This window comes from Bos taurus, chromosome X (genome assembly GCF_002263795.3).
Source record: "Bos taurus isolate L1 Dominette 01449 registration number 42190680 breed Hereford chromosome X, ARS-UCD2.0, whole genome shotgun sequence".
NCBI lineage: Eukaryota > Metazoa > Chordata > Mammalia > Artiodactyla > Bovidae > Bos > Bos taurus.
The window spans coordinates 126402771-126418713 of record NC_037357.1 but is presented as its reverse complement, the minus strand read 5'-3'; the positions used below and the strand labels follow the sequence as shown (position 1 = coordinate 126418713).

The following is a 15943-nucleotide window of genomic DNA, read 5'->3' as shown; positions in this document are numbered from 1 at the left end:
AGGCATTTATTGAATGAGTGCCAACTAACTGTGAAATTGTGGGCATCCTGTTCCTTTTTATCCCATAGTTTTTTGATTGTGCATTCTCTTAGAAAAACAGATCTACTGGAGAACTTGAAGACTAAATTTTTATTTATAAAATGCTACTCATGCTAGTGGTATTGATTTTTCTTCCTCTGTGTGGCCTCTTGAGATTTTTTATGAGTTTGGGGGATCCTGCAGGGCCACCACCAGGGAGCCTAGGAGTTGTGTTTGCATGTTTGAGGCTGAGCAACTTTCCCTCTGAGCCCCATGTTAGGCGCTCATGATATCTGCTATATTTAGGGAACTGAGTGATGCCGACTGCGATGGAGCCCTGACCCTGCCAGAGTTCTGTGCTGCATTTCATCTCATTGTGGCCCGAAAGAACGGCTACCCGCTGCCTGAGGGCCTGCCTCCAACTCTGCAGCCAGAGTACCTGCAAGCAGGTAAGGCCTGGTCATAAATCCCAAACCTTAGGTGTTTCCCATCCTGACCTTATAAGAAAGTTTTGTTTTTTAAGATGATGTCCACATACTTTGAGGAGTTCTTTGTATCTATAGTTACTGTCTTTAGCTGGTATTAGACTCACAGCTTATCATGTGAGTCATAGGGATGATCTGGGTAAGTGTGAGTACTGTCTGGATGGATTTAAACCAAGGTCACTTCAGTTCAGTTCAGTCGCTCAGTCATGTCCAACTCTTTGCGACCCCATGAGCTGCAGCATGCCAGGCCTCCCTGTCCAACACCAACTCCCGGAGCCCACCCAAACTCATATCCATTGAGTCGGTGATGCTATCCAACCATCTCATCCTCTGTTGTCCCCTTCTCTTCCTACCCTCAATCTTTCCCAGCATCAGAGTTTTTTCAAATGAGTCAGCTCTTTGCATCTTTCATAAAAATTGTGGACCAGGTAACTCCTGAACCCCCAGCTGATAAAAACATGAAGAGGAAGATCTTCCTTTAGAGCCAGTGCTGACTTGGCATCTTCAAGCCAATTCTGGTGTCCCCAAGTGACCTTAGGTAATGGAATGGACTAGGATTCTTGAACCTAATGAAAAAGTTTAAAAATTCCACGCAGTAAAATGTATGAAAGGCTGTTATCTTAAAGGTACACTTAATTTTTTTCATATGTATCTACCCATATAACTGCAATCAGATGAAAGATACAGAACATTCTAGCATGCCAGAAAGTTGGAATAGAACTCTCTTTGTCTTTTTCATTAATTAACAGCAATCCCCAATTCTCTGGAAAGGAAAGAGTTACGGTGAGTCCAACATTTGTATTAACTTCTTTGGAAGATTGAAAAAATTGGTAGTGTCTTTTGACCATTCAAAGCAGTGGGCTGATTTCTGATATGAATTCTATTACTCACAGAAGTATAGCTTCCTTTGAAAGAAACAGCTGTCCAGAAATAGCTGGTAGTTTCAATAGCAATTCTCACTTTTTAGGGAGGATCTCTAAAACATGATAGCTTAGTCATTGATGATTATTGGCAAGAGGGAACCAGTGTCTAAAGAAAATGTGATTAGTCATTAATAGAGCATAAATTTTGTGGTTAGATTATCTTGTCTTGTCCCTTCCTCATAAAGGCATGAGATTCAAAGTGACCAGTTACTTATCTAAGTCAGTGTTGAGATCACTGACTCTTAAATATTAATAAAAAGTCTGTCATTCTGTGGTAGGTACTAATGAGTGGAGGCTCAACCAAAGGGAAGAGTGTCTGGTGCCAGGGACAGGTAGAAAAATTGGAGGAAGCATGACCCATAGGATCATGACCAGAGGTCCTCAGAAAATGTATGAAGGGGAGGGTTCACAGAGCAAATGCAACTACATATTTCAGAACTTGGACTTTGCTTATAGCAGTTGCTTTCTGACACCAGTGGACTGTAACTCCAGCCTGCTTCCTTTCCTTACAGGCTTGGGGAGACTGTCAGGAGTCCCTAGGAACTAGTTTGCAAGTGAGCAGCATTGATACACTGCTTATTTCCTCTTCAGTGTCTCTCTCTATGTCCCTTTCTCTGTCTCACTCTCCCCTCTCTCATTCCATTTTGGGTTTTTTTTCTTTATTTAAATTGGAGGCTAATTACTTTACAATATTGTGATGGTTTTTGCCATACATTCACATGAATCAGCCATGGGTGTACATGTGTTCCCCATCCTGATCCTCCCTCCCACCTCCCTCCCCATCCCATCCCTCACGGTCATCCCAGTGCACCAGCCCTGAGCACCCTGTCTCATGAATTGAATCTGGAGTAGCGATCTATTTCACATATGATAATATACATATTTCAATGCTATTCTCTCAAATCATCCCACCCTCGCCTTCTCCCACAGAGTCCAAAAATCTGTTCTTTACATCTGTGTCTCTTTTGCTGTCTCGCATATACGGTCATTGTTACCATCTTTCTAAATTCCATATATCTGTGTTAATACACTGTATTGGTATTTTTCTATCTGACTTACTTCGCTCTGTATAATAGGCTCCAGTTTCATCCACCTCATTAGAACTGATTCAAATGCATTCTTTTTAATAGCTGAGTAATATTCCACTGTGAATATGTACCACAGCTTTCTTATCCATTCGTCTGCCGCTGGACATCTAGGTTGCTTCCATGTCCTGCCTATTGTAAACAGTGCTGTGATGAACATTGGGGTACACATGTCCCTTTCAATTCTGGTTTCCTTGGAGTGTATGTCTAGCAGTGGGATTGCTGGGTCTTATGGCAGTTCTATTTCCAGTTTTTTAAGGAATCTCCACACTGTTCTCCATAGTGGCTGTACTAGTCTGCATTCCCACCAACAGTGTAAGAGGGTTCCTTATTCTCCGCACCCTCTCCATCATTTATTGTTTGTAGACTTTTCGATAGCAGCCATTCTGACCGGCGTGAGATGGTACCTCATTGTGGTTTTGATTTGCATTTCTCTGATAATGAGTGATGTTGAGCATCTTTTCATGTGTTTGTTAGCCACCTGTATGGCTTCTTTGGAGAAATGTCTATTTAGTTCTTTGGCCCATTTTTTGATTGGGTCATTTATTTTTCTGGAATTGAGCTGCAGGAGTTGCTTGTATATTTTTGAGATTAATTTTTTGTCCATTGCTTCATTTGCTATTACTTTCTCCCATTCTGAAGGCTGTCTTTTCTCCTTGCTTATAGTTTCCTTCGTTGTGCAAAAGCTTTTAAGTTTAATTAGGTCCCATTTGTTTATTTTTGTTTTTATTTCCATTAGTCTGGGAGGTGGGTCATAGAGGATACTGCTATGATTTATGTTGGAGAGTGTTTTGTCTATGTTTTCCTCTAGGAGTTTTATAGTTTCTGGTCTTACATTTAGATCTTTAATCCATTTTGAGTTTATTTTTGTGTATGGTGTTAGAAAGTGTTCTAGTTTCATTCTTTTACAAGCGGTTGACCAGTTTTCCCAGTACCACTTGTTAAATAGATTGTCTTTTCTCCATTATATATTATTGCCTCCTTTGTCAAAGATAAGGTATCCATAGGTGTGTGGATTTATCTCTGGGCTTTCTATTTTGTTCCATTGATCTACATTTCTGTCTTTGTGCCAGTACCACACTGTCTTTGTAGCTATACTACAAAACATCACTGACTGATTCTTTGTAGTATAGCCTGAAGTTGGGCAGGTTGATTCCTCCAGTTCCATTCTTCTTTCTCAAGATTGATTTGGCTATTCAAGGTTTTTTGTATTTCCATACAAATTGTGAAATTATTTGTTCTAGTTCTCTGAAAAAAACTGTTGGTAGCTTGATAGGGACTGCATTGAATCTATAGATTGCTTTGGGTAGTATACTCATTTTCACTATATTGATTCTTCTGATCCATGAACATGGTATATTTCTCCATCTATTTGTGTCATCTTTGATTTCTTTCATCAGTGTTTTATAGTTTTCTATGTATAGGTCTTTTGTTTCTTTAGGTAGATTTATTCCTAAGTATTTTATTCTTTTCATTGCAATGGTGAATGGAATTGTTTCCTTAATTTCTCTTTCTGTTTTCTCATTGTTGGTATATAGGAATGCAAGGGATTTCTGTGTGTTAATTTTTTATCCTGCAACTTTACTATATTCATTGATCAGCTCTAGTAATTTTCTGGTGGAGTCTTTAGAGTTTTCTATGTAGAGGATCATGTCATCTGCAAACAGTGAGAATTTGACTTCTTCTTTTCCAATCCTTTTATTTCTTTTGCTTCTCTGATTGCTGTGGCTAAAACTTCCAAAACTGTGTTGAATAGTAGTAGTGAGAGTGGGCACCCTTGTCTTGTTCCTGATTTTAGGGGAAATGCTTTCAATTTTTCACCATTGGGTATAATGTTTGCTGTGGGTTTGTGATATATGGCTTTTATTATGTTGAGGTATGTTCCTTCTATGCCTGCTTTCTGGAGGGTTTTTTTTTTTTAATCATAAATGGATGTTGAATTTTGTCAAAGGCTTTCTCTGCATCTATTGAGGTAATCATATGGCTTTTATTTTTCAATTTGTTAATGTGTATCACATTGATTGATTTGTGAATATTGAAGAATCCTTGCATCCCTGGGATAAAGCCCACTTGGTCATGATGTATGATCTTTTTAATATGTTGTTGGATTCTGTTTGCTAGAATTTTGTTAAGGATTTTTGCATCTATGTTCATCAGTGATATTGGCCTGTAGTTTTTTTTTTTTGTGGCACCTTTGTCTGGTTTTTATAAAGAAAGCTGAGTGTCAAAGAATTGATGCTTTTGAACTGTGGTGTTGGAGAAGACTCTTCAGAGTCCCTTGTACTGCAAGGAAATCCAACCAGTCCATCCTAAAGGAGATCAGTCCTGGGTGTTCATTGGAAGGACTGATGTTGAGGCTGAAACTCCAATACTTTGGCCACCTGAGGCAAAGAGCTGAGTCATTGGAAAAGACCCTGATGCTGGGAAAGATTGAGGGCAGGAGGAGAAGGGTTTGACAGAGGTTGATATGGTTGGATGGCATCATCGACTTGATGGACATGGGTTTGGGTAGACTCCTGGAATTGGTAATGGACAGGGAGGCCTGGCGTACTGTGTGGTTCATGGGGTCACAAAGAGTAGGACACAACTGAGTGACTGAACTGAACTGAACTGTCTGGTTTTGTTATTAGGGTTATGGTGGTCTCATAGAATGGGTTTGAAAGTTTGCCTTCCTCTGCAGTTTTCTGGAAGAGTTTGAGTAGGATAGGTGTTAGCTCTTCTCTAAATTTTTGGTAGAATTCAGCTATGAAGCCATCTGGTCCTGGGCTTTTGTTTTTTGGAAGATTTCTGATTACAGTTTCGATTTCTGTGCTTGTGATAGATCTGTTAAGATTTTCTATTTCTTCCTGGTTCAGTTTTGGAAAGTTACACTTTTCTAAGAATTTGTCCATTTCTTCCAAGTTGTCCATTTTATTGGCATATAGTTGTTGATAGTAGTCTCTTATGATCCTTTGTATTTCTGTGTTGTCTGTTGTGATGTTTCCATTTTCATTTCTAATTTTGTTCATTTGATTCTTCTCCCTTGTTTTCTTGATGAGTCTGGCTAATGGTTTGTTTATTTGTCTTCTCAAAGAACCAGCTTTTAGCTTTGTTGATTTTGGCTATGGTCTCCTTGTTTCTTTTGCATTTATTTCTGCCCTAATTTTTATAATTTCTTTCCTTCTACTAACCCTGGGGTGCTTCATTTCTTCTTTTTCTAGTTGCATTAGGTGTAAAGTTAGGTAATTTATTTGATTTCTCTCCTGTTTCTTGGGTAGGCTTGTATTGCTATGAACCTTGCCCTTAGCACTGCTTTTACTGAATCCCATAGGTTTTGGGTTGTTGTGTTTTCATTTTCATTCATTTGTACACATATTTTGATTTCTTTTTTGATTTCTTCTGTGATTTGTTGGTTATTCAGAAATGTGTTGTTTAGCCTCCATATGTTTATATTTTTAATAGTTTTTTTTCCTGTAGTTGACATCTCATCTTACCACATTGTGATCAGAAAAGATGCTTGAGATGATTTCAGTTTTTTTGAATTTACCAAGGCTAGATTTATGGTCCAGGATGTGATCTGTCCTGAAGAAGGTTCTGTGTGCACTTGAGAAAAAGGTGAAATTCATTGTTTTGGGGTGAAATGTCCTGTAGATATCAATCAGGTCTAACGGTCCATCATATCATTTAAAGTTTGTGTTTCCTTGTTAATTTTCTGTTTAGTTGATCTATCCATAGGTGTGAGTGGGGTATTAAAATCTCCCACTATTATTGTGTTACTGTTAATTTCCCCTTTCATACTTGTTAGCATTTGCCTTACATACTGCAGTGCTCCTATGTTGGATGTATATATATTTATAATTGTTATATGTTCTTCTTGGTTTGATCCTTTGATCATTATGTAGTGTTCTTCTTTGTCTCTTTTCATGGCCTTTATATCAAAATCTATTTTATTTGATATGAGTATTGCTACTTCTGCTTTCTTTTGGTCTCCATTTGCATGAAATATCTTTTTCCAGCCCTTCACTTTCAGTCTGTATGTGTCCCTAAGTTTGAGGTGGGTCTCTTGTAGACAGCATATATAGGGGTCTTGTTTTTGTATCCATTCAGCCAGTCTTTGTCTTTTGGTTGGGGCATTCAACCCATTTACATTTAAGGTAATTATTGATGAATATGATCCCGTTGCCATTTACTTTGTTGTTTTGAGTTTGAGTTTATAAACCTTTTCTGTGTTTCCTATCTAGAGAAGATCCTTTAGCATTTGTTGAAGAGTTGGTTTAGTGGTGCAGAATTCTCTCAGCTTTTGCTTGTCTATAAAGCTTTTGATTTCTCCTTGATATTTGAATGAGATCCTTGCTGGGTACAGTAATCTGAGTTGTAGGTTTTTCTCTTTCATCACTTTAAGTATGTCCTACCATTCCCTTCTGGCTTGAAGAGTTTCTGTTGAAAGATCAGCTGTTATCCTTATGGGGATACCCTTGTGAGTTATTTGTTGTTTTTCCATTGCTGCTTTTAATATTTGTTCTTTGTGTTTGATCTTCATTAATTTGATTAATATATGTCTTGGGGTGTTTTGCCTTGGGTTTATCCTGTTTGGGACTCTCTGGGTTTCTTGGACTTGGGTGGCTATTTCCTTCCCCATTTTAGGGAAGTTTTCAATTATTATCTCCTCAAGTATTTTCTCATGGCCTTTCTTTTTGTCTTCTTCTTGATAGAAGAAGGAGGAGGGAGATAGAGGTGACCAGGAGGAGAAGAGGTTGAATCAAAAGGGGAGAGAGCAGTCTAGCCAGTAATCAATGCCCTGTTTGTGCTCCACAGTCTGGAATACTCAGAGAGGTTCATGGAGTTCCACAGAGAAGAGAAGAGGGTGGAAGGAGATAGAGGTGACCAGAAGGAGATAGAGGTGACCAGGAGGAGAGGAGGGGGAGTCAAAAGGAGAGAGACCAGTCTAGCCTGTGATCAGTTCCCTAAGTGTTCTCCACAGCCCAGACTACCCAAAGAGATTCACAGAGTTGGGTAGAGAAGAGAAGAGGGAGGGAGGAGATAGAGGTGACCTGGGGGAGAAAAAGGAGAGTCAAAAGGGAAAAGAGCAATCAAGCCAGTAATCACACTCCTGAGTAAAAATGGGTACTGAAGATTGGATTCTTAAAGGTACAGAATTGATAACAAATACCAAAAAGCAAAGATTAAAAATCTAGAGTAGAGGATAGACTCAAAAATACAGTATTTAAAAAAATTGCAAAAGTTATAAAAAATATTAAATTTGCTTTAAAATAGTCTTTTTTTTTGCAAGGTAATAGGTTTTAAAAATGAAAATGAAAGGAATAATAAAGAACTTAAAACTAAAAAAATTTTAAAAATTAAAAATGATAATAGTAAAATATATCTACGAATTTCTCTGGAGCTGTTGAGGGCAGTGTGGGGTCAGTTCAGTTTCACATAGTTCCTTGTTCCAGCTTATACTTCTTCTCAAGGTCTATAGATCCCTTCCAATGTAGCCAGTGCTAACTACAGGGTTTTAATATGTTGCACCTGTCACTTACAAAGCGGTTCCCTCTTCTTTGTTTATTTTGTCTTCCTCTGTTTGCAAGTCTCTTCAGTATCTCACTTCCGCCCTGACACAAGGGGGCAAAGGTGGTCATTTATTTAGGCTCACTTGTTCATTTGTGCTGTGGGGAGGGAGGAACACTGCAAGCAAATATCACTGGCATGTGTGGGGAGTACTCACAGTGGCTGGGCCACACTGGGTTTGCCCCTGCTCTCGGCATGTGTGCTTTCCTGGTCTACACTACTGAGGCTCCAGGTTGCTCTGCAGGTGAACTATCTAAGGCGGGCCCTGTGTTGTGTTCACTTCCCAGGTCTAAGCCGCTCAGGTTCAGGTTCTTGGGTACTCCACAAAGGCACAGACTGGTTGGGCCTGCATTTTGTGCCCTTCCCAGGTCTGAGCAGCTCAGGCGACCAGGCGCTTGGCGAGTGCACTCTCCCCAGGTGGGGCGGTGCATCTTATCACCTCCACGGTCCTGGCTGGTCAGTTTCCCAGTGCTCAGTGGGAGCGCTGTCTCAGGTGTGCCATGCGTCTCCTCTGGGGAGCTGATCTCTGGCGGATGTCAACTGTCCAGGATCCCAGGTAGACTTGGTTAGCAACTGGGAACCTGCTCGCAGTTTGATAGAGGATGCTGTCTCTGGGGCCGAGTTTGCCCCTTTCCTTCCAGCTCTGGCTGGCACCTGCCTGCCTCCCTGTCTCTGGCGGGGATGGGCCAGTCCACTGCCGGCTAGCTCTTCTCTGGTATTTGCTCAGTTCTTTGTTTTGTGAGTGGCCTGGCAGTGCCTTAGGTTAGAGCTTTTTGTGGGAAAGTTCTCTCTCTCTCTTTCCTCTTTTTTTTCCTTCTCTCTCTCTGGCTATCCCACAGTTTGGGTTGCTATCTCATGTTAGCTGCCTCAGATTGCCCTCAGGGCATTCAGGACCAGTCCTTACCCTAAGCACTGCAGCCCATGCCTGCCTGTTCAGCCCCTACTTGCCGGTGGCAGACGCAAGCATGTGGGCTACTTCTCCACTGGAACTTGCAGTTAGGCACTTAATCTGTGGGTTTTATTTATTTTTTCCTCCCAGTTACGTTGCCCTCTGGTCTTCCCTGGTGGCTCAGAGGTTAAAGCATCTGCCTGTAACGCGGGAGACCCGGGTTTGATCCCTGGGTCAGGAAAATCCCCTGGAGAAGGAAATGGCAACCCACTCCAGTACTCTTGCCTGGAGAATCCCATGGATGGAGGAGCCTGGTAGGCTATAGTCCATAGGGTCTCAAACAGTCAGACACGACTGAGCAACTTCACTTTAGCGACTTCACTTTATGTTGCCCTCTGAGATTCCAAAACTCCCCACAGACCCACCAGTGAGAGGGTTTCCTGGTGTTTGGAAACTTCTGTTTTACGACTCCCTCCTTGGGATGGGTATCCATCCCTAACTTTTTTGTCTCTCTTTTTATCTTTTATATTTTGTCCTACCTCGTTTCGAAGACAATGGGCTGCCTTTCTGGGTGCCTGGTGTCCTCCGCCAGCATTCAGAAGTTGTTTTGTGGAATTTGCTCAGCGTTCGAATGATCTTTTGATGAATTTGTGGGGGAGAAAGTGGTCTCCCCGTCCTATTCCTCCATCTTCCATTTTGGGGTTTTGATGAATGTGGTTTCCTTGTTTTTATGTGATGTGGCCATGGAACCTAGGCCACGTGTCATGACTCCTTGTTTGAACCCTGCTGCCGCACACCAATTTGTTTGTGACCTTTTATGGAGCATGCATTTATATAGAAAAAATGGAAGAATCTATCACATACCCTTCAATTAAATAAAAATTGCCCATCATTTCCAGTTTGTGGTATTAATCTTAAATAATAATTATATAGTTCTAGCAAAAATCATGAGAGACCTCATAAAACCCCATCAAACATAGTGATAGTAAAAGGTTTAGTAGTTAACTTTTAAATGGTTTATCACCCTTGTTTATTTTTGTATTTGATTCAAGAAAATGGCCAGAAGTATTGAGGTCTTCTCTATGCTTTTAGACTTTGAAAAATATGACTGGTCCTATTCATTTTGAGGGTTCATTTTTATGAGACCAAATTTAAATTTTTAAAAAACTTAGCTCTTGTTTCAAAAGAGCTAATCAGATTGATCTCTATTTGGTCTTGAAAACAAATTAATCCAGTCTTCAATAACATTGGTGAAGAGTGTAAATTTGGTTGATACCATTGTGCATTCATAAATATATAAACTTGTTTTCAATAAAGTAATGAAACAAGAACTGTTGTATCTCATTCCCCCCATCTGCCAACAGTGAAAATTAACAGGCAGAATTGGAAGGAGACTTTGGATTATTTGGTGGCTTACTTATGGGTTTTTGGATATTTTTATGTCTAGGTGACTGGGTGGATTTTGGTATAGATTTTTAGCCTATAATTTGTCAAAAGTACTTACTGGTTATGTCCTATGTCAGAGGCACTGTGTTATTCTCTGTGGTCAGAGTGCTATATACAAGAGAGTTCTTACCATCATAGGACTTAGAGACAGTTGGAGAATGGATGACTTTAGGGAGGACTTCCTTAAATGTTTGCACTTAAATGTGAAGGGTGAGCTAAGGGCACTGCAGGTGAAGAAGGGGGAAGACTGGGCTCTGGGCACAGGGGACAGCAGGTATGCTCCAGTGTCCCTCTCTGATAGGGAGTTTGGAGCGGGGAGTCATGTGAATTTCAGGTCATGGTGGCTGGAGTGCAGAGAGCCAGACCCTGAGGATATGGCTATAGAGGAAGCTGGGGAATAGATCATGGGCAATGATGATGTGTTTGAAGCAGGGAAGGGACACAATCAGATTTGCTGTTTGAGACGGTCATGCTGATTGCTGAACTGAGAGCAGGTTTTGAGGATGAAGGGTGGAAACTGAAGAGCGGATCATGGTAGAGTGGATCACAGCCATGGGAGGCTGGCACTGGGAAGTGACAGTGGAGGAGGAGACATGAGGACTTGCAGGAGAGAGATTTAGCAGTGAATGCATGGCCTTGGTAGTTTTTGAAAGTGTTAGCTTTCTACGAAGCTTGACTCTTTGATAAGGCATCAGTGTGTAATTGTAGCCAGGTCACTGGTCAGCTAGAAAGAGAAATCTTATCTTGGTTAAAACTCCTCTTGGGGCTGGATTGAGGGACGGTACAAACTTGGAAACATGTTTTGCTGAGTTTTGTTTGTTTTTTCTTTTTTTACCAAGGAAAGGGTGAGACGACTTGGTATAGTCAGAAAAATCACTGGGGCTCAAGATTTGTCCCACCTGCTATCAGTGAAACACAGACCAGAGGAAGCAGGGGAACAATCTAAGGTGCTTGTGCTCAGCTGCATGTGGCAGCTCTTTCTTAGTGGGCACTACTTTACCAGGAGGGAAGTTGGCATTTCAAACCCTGGTGCTGATGGGAGGGTGAGAAAGGATTAAAAATAACACCAGTCCATGTTTTAACATTTGATTAACAATATTTTTAAAAACATGCCATTAAAATTTTGATTTCTTAATAGCTGGTCTTGACAAACTTGATTTGTAGCTTCTGTTTACTGTCTACCCCAGTCTGCCTTTCCTCTTTGGAATATTGACAATTTCCTTAGCTGTTGAGACATTTCTTTTTTACTTACTTTGTGACAAAAGTGGTGAAACAGGATCTGCTTCTAAGAAATAGTGTGAGTGTTCAGTGTTAGCTTACTAGGTAGCATGATTTTTCTTATGCTGATCCACTCATCTACATGGCAAACAACTGCTGTCTCTGCACTTACTATGTTGGAATACACCCATAATGTGATTCTTATTTCATTGTTATAAATCAGTAAGAACTTGTGCTCTTACTTTTGTTATTCCTGCTAATCAAAAGAAATGAGTAGTTCATAAAATTTTCTTCAGCACACAGCATTGTAAGATCTTGTCTATTTACTTCCAATAGTAATAGCTAAAATGCAGTATTTCCTCAGTTAATGTTTATGGTACGCAAACTATCACCATAGTTCAGTTCAGTTCAGTTCAGTCAGTTCAGTCGCTCAGTCATGTCCGACTTTTTGCGACCCCATGAATCGCAGCACGCCAGGCCTCCCTGTCCATCACCAACTCCTGGAATTTGCCCAAACTCATGTCCATTGAGTTGGTGATGCGATCCAGCCATCTCATCCTCTGTCGTCCCCTTCTCCTCCTGCCCCCAATCCCTCCCAGCATCAGGGTCTTTTCCAATGAGTCAACTCTTCGCATGAGGTGGCCAAAATATTGGAGTTTCAGCTTCAACATCAGTCCTTCCAATGAACACCCAGGACTGATCTCCTTTAGGATGGACTGGTTGGATCTCCTTGCAGCCCAGGGAACTCTCAAGAGTCTTGTCCAAGACCACAGTTCAAAAGCATCAATTCTTTGGCACTCAGCCTTCTTCACAGTCCAACTCTCACATCCATACATGACCACTGGAAAAACCATAGCCTTGACTAGATGGACCTTTGTTGGCAAAGTAATGTCTCTGCTTTTGAATATGCTATCTAGGTTGGTCATAACTTTCCTTCCAAGGAGTAAGCGTCTTTTAATTTCATGGCTGCAGTCACCATCTGCAGTGATTTTGGAGCCCCCAAAAATAAAGTCTGACACCGTTTCCACTGCTTCCCCATCTATTTCCCATGAAGTGATGGGACCAGATGCCATGATCTTCATTTTCTGAATGTTGAGCTTTAAGCCAACTTTTTCACTCTCCTCTTTCACTTTCGTCAAGAGGCTTTTTAGTTCCTCTTCACTTTCTGCCATAAGGGTGGTGTCATCTGCTTATCTGAGGTTATTGATATTTCTCCCAGCAATCTTGATTCCAGCTTGTGCTTCTTCCAGCCCAGCGTTTCTCATGATGTACTCTGCATATAGTTACTGCCATTTAAATATGTTGCTAGTATCATAGTTAAAATGGAAGTATTGTGATACTGATGGTTAAGGTGGAAAATGACTTCTGTGTTCTTAATATAACTTGAAATGCTGACAGCATGGACTCTCCAGCAGGACTGCTGGCAGTTGAAGTTCCTGTTCTTCATTTACTGGCTCTTTGACATTGACTGAAGTGCTTCACTTCACTGTTTCTTAGTTTTATTGTATGTAGAGTAGACATGGTAGAAGTACCAGCTTGTATATGTAAAAACATGAAATACTACCTCAGCGTGATGAGTGCCATCTCTAGTATAGGAGCTGGCTGATTTTGTTGTTCTATTTATGAAGCACAGAAAAGCTGCAAGGAAACAATGATCACTATGACTAAAGTATATATTCTTATGTATTCTTTTTATTTCTTTTTAGCCTTTCCTAAGCCCAAGTGGGAGTGTGCGTTATTTGATTCTTATTCTGAGTCAATACCAGCAAACCAACAACCCCGTGATTTGAATCGGATGGAGGTAAAAAAATCATCATATGTTAGTAAGTAAGGATGTGTGTACACCTAAATCCGTTAGCTCATGTTCTTTACAAACTCTGGAAAATCTGCTTTCATAACGTTTTCTCTTCATACTTAGTACTTTGAAGCTCAGCATTTCAGATTTAGACACCAGATATATCTGTAATTATCTTTTTTTTTCTTTTCTCCCTAAAACTACATTTGGAGAAAAAAATCAAAGTAGCCTCTTGACCTTTTAGAGGTGAAATTTAGGTATTGCCAAACTAAGCCAAAAAAATGGAAGGCAGGTTATTTACTTTAACCAAACTTTAATTCTGAAGTAAACATTATAAAGCTGTATTTTTAGCAGCTGAGTATTAACCAGGTATAATGAATCAGAACAGTTTTGAGAGGAAGCTTGAGAACTGTATATGAGGGCCCCAAATCACATTCAAAGCTGCCTAATTTGGATGATCCTTAAGAGAAACCTGAAGAATTCCTTCAACGATGGGCCATTGATGGGCTTAGACGTGTGCTTAGGGGTCCTTATGGTTATTGTTAATATCAGCACTATCATCACCATCACCACCATTATAATTGCCACAATGACAACTTATGGTATCTGTTGTTCCCACCCTGAGAAAAGTCTGGAAGTATTTCATAAATGGAGGTTTGTACATAGGCTTCTATTACCATGCTCTGACGTTGCAAGATGATAGAAGTCAAAGGCAACGTCAGAGCATGGCGTTGCCTTATTTATTCTTCCCCCAGGAGGCTGTGGTGCCTGTAGTGTGCGTTGTGGATGCCATCCTCTCTGAGCCAGTCCAGCCCACTTCTGCATCATTCTCTCTGATAACATCTCTCAGCCTCTCTGCTACTCTTTTTTTGAGTTGTAGCCTCTGTGCTCCTTTGCTTAGCAGATTTCTCCTCTGGGGAAAGAGATAAAGTGATTTCAGGTGGAGTGATAGATGTGCATTCAAAGACTTTTGGCTTTTTCAATTTCTTTTTGTAGAATGTGTATGATGGTGAAGCAGACATGATTGTCAGCCACTTTTCATAGCCCCCAGTGTATTCTGGGTTTCTGGCAGTGTCTGTAGAAGTTTGTCTGTCAGGCCAGGATGCTACAACTCTTATGCAGTTTCCCTGGTTTTTATTTTTTTGTTTTATTTTTAAATAAATTTTTTTTTGCTATGGGTAGCCCTGCTTGTGTAAAATTATGTTGTTGTTAGGTGATTTACTAAAAAAAATTTCTTAATTCATATTCTTTCTGGTTAAACATTTTGTTCCATCTTGCCATGGTATGAGATAGTCTTCACCTTTCCAACAGAGACAAATAATGCTGGATTTTTTTTTTTTTTGAGAAATTAATTACTGACTCATGTTGCTTTCCCCCATGTACTCACTTCAGTTCAGTTCAGTCGCATCTGACTCTTTGTGACTCCATGCACTGCAGCACGCCAGGCCTCCCTGTCCATCACCAACTCCCGGAGTTTACCCAAACTCATGTCCATCAAGTTGGTGATGCGATCCAGCCATCTCATCCTCTGTCGTCCCCTTCTCCTCCTGCCCCCAATCCCTCCCAGCATCAGGGTCTTTTCCAATGAGTCAACTCTTCGCATGAGGTGGCCAAAGTATTGGAGTTTCAGCTTCAGCATCAGTCCTTCCAGTGAACACCCAGGACTGATCTCCTTTAGGATGGATCTCCTTGCAGTCCAAGGGACTCTCAAGAATCTTCTCCAACACCACAGTTCAAAATCATCAATTCTTCAGTGCTCAGCTTTCTTCACAGTCCAACTCTCACATCCATACATGACTACTGGTGTACTCACTTATCATCTGTCTAAAAGGAAAGGACCAAATATACAGATGGCTGTCAAATCTGGAAATGGAGATATTTTAAACACAGGAATGCATGCTTAAAGTTTATTTTATTTTTGGCTGTGCTGCATGTCTTGTGGAATCTTAGTTCCCTGACTAGGGATTGAACCCAGGCCCCTGGCAGTGAAAGCTTAGAGTCCTAACCACAGGAACACCAGGGAAGTCCTCATGCTTGGAGTTTAAATAGAACTTGGTACCAGCAGCCCTGTGAGGGATGACTCCATGCAGGTGTTTGTTGTGAATGGAGCTATAGCTGATTCAGGTCTTGAGAAGTTTGCTCAGCAGTACATCTTTTTTAGAAGACAGCAGAGCTGTACCATGTACTTATTTCCATCAAGAATTAAAGAGTACAATTTCAAGTATATGTGTCTTTAGCCACGTTTCTTAGGTTATTGAATTGCTTTTTTTGTAAACAGGCTTATTGAGATATAATTCACATACCACATTCAGCTAAGGTATACAATTCAGTGGTTTTGAGCATATTGACAGTTGTGCAACTGTCATTATAGTCTAATTTTAGAACATCTTCATCACTCCAGAAAGAAAACCTGTATCCATTAGCAGTCATCTACTGTTCTCCTCTTGCCCCAGCCTCTGGTAATCACTAAGCTATTTTCTGTCTCTGGAATTTGCCTACTCTGGGCATTTCATATAAATAGAAACATGACATGTGGT

The 15943-nt window shown here is 40.6% G+C and overlaps 1 protein-coding gene across 2 annotated transcripts in view; it reads left to right on the top strand.

Annotated features, from left to right (window-relative positions):
• Window positions 1-15943, top strand: part of REPS2 (RALBP1 associated Eps domain containing 2) — a 244962-nt gene that overhangs the window by 115128 nt on the left and 113891 nt on the right. For both annotated transcript variants that reach the window (XM_024988440.2, XM_024988439.2), the window contains exons 8-9: window positions 325-467; window positions 13318-13412. In XM_024988440.2, the coding sequence (XP_024844208.1) occupies window positions 325-467; window positions 13318-13412 (238 nt within the window). The remainder of the gene's footprint in view (window positions 1-324; window positions 468-13317; window positions 13413-15943) is intronic.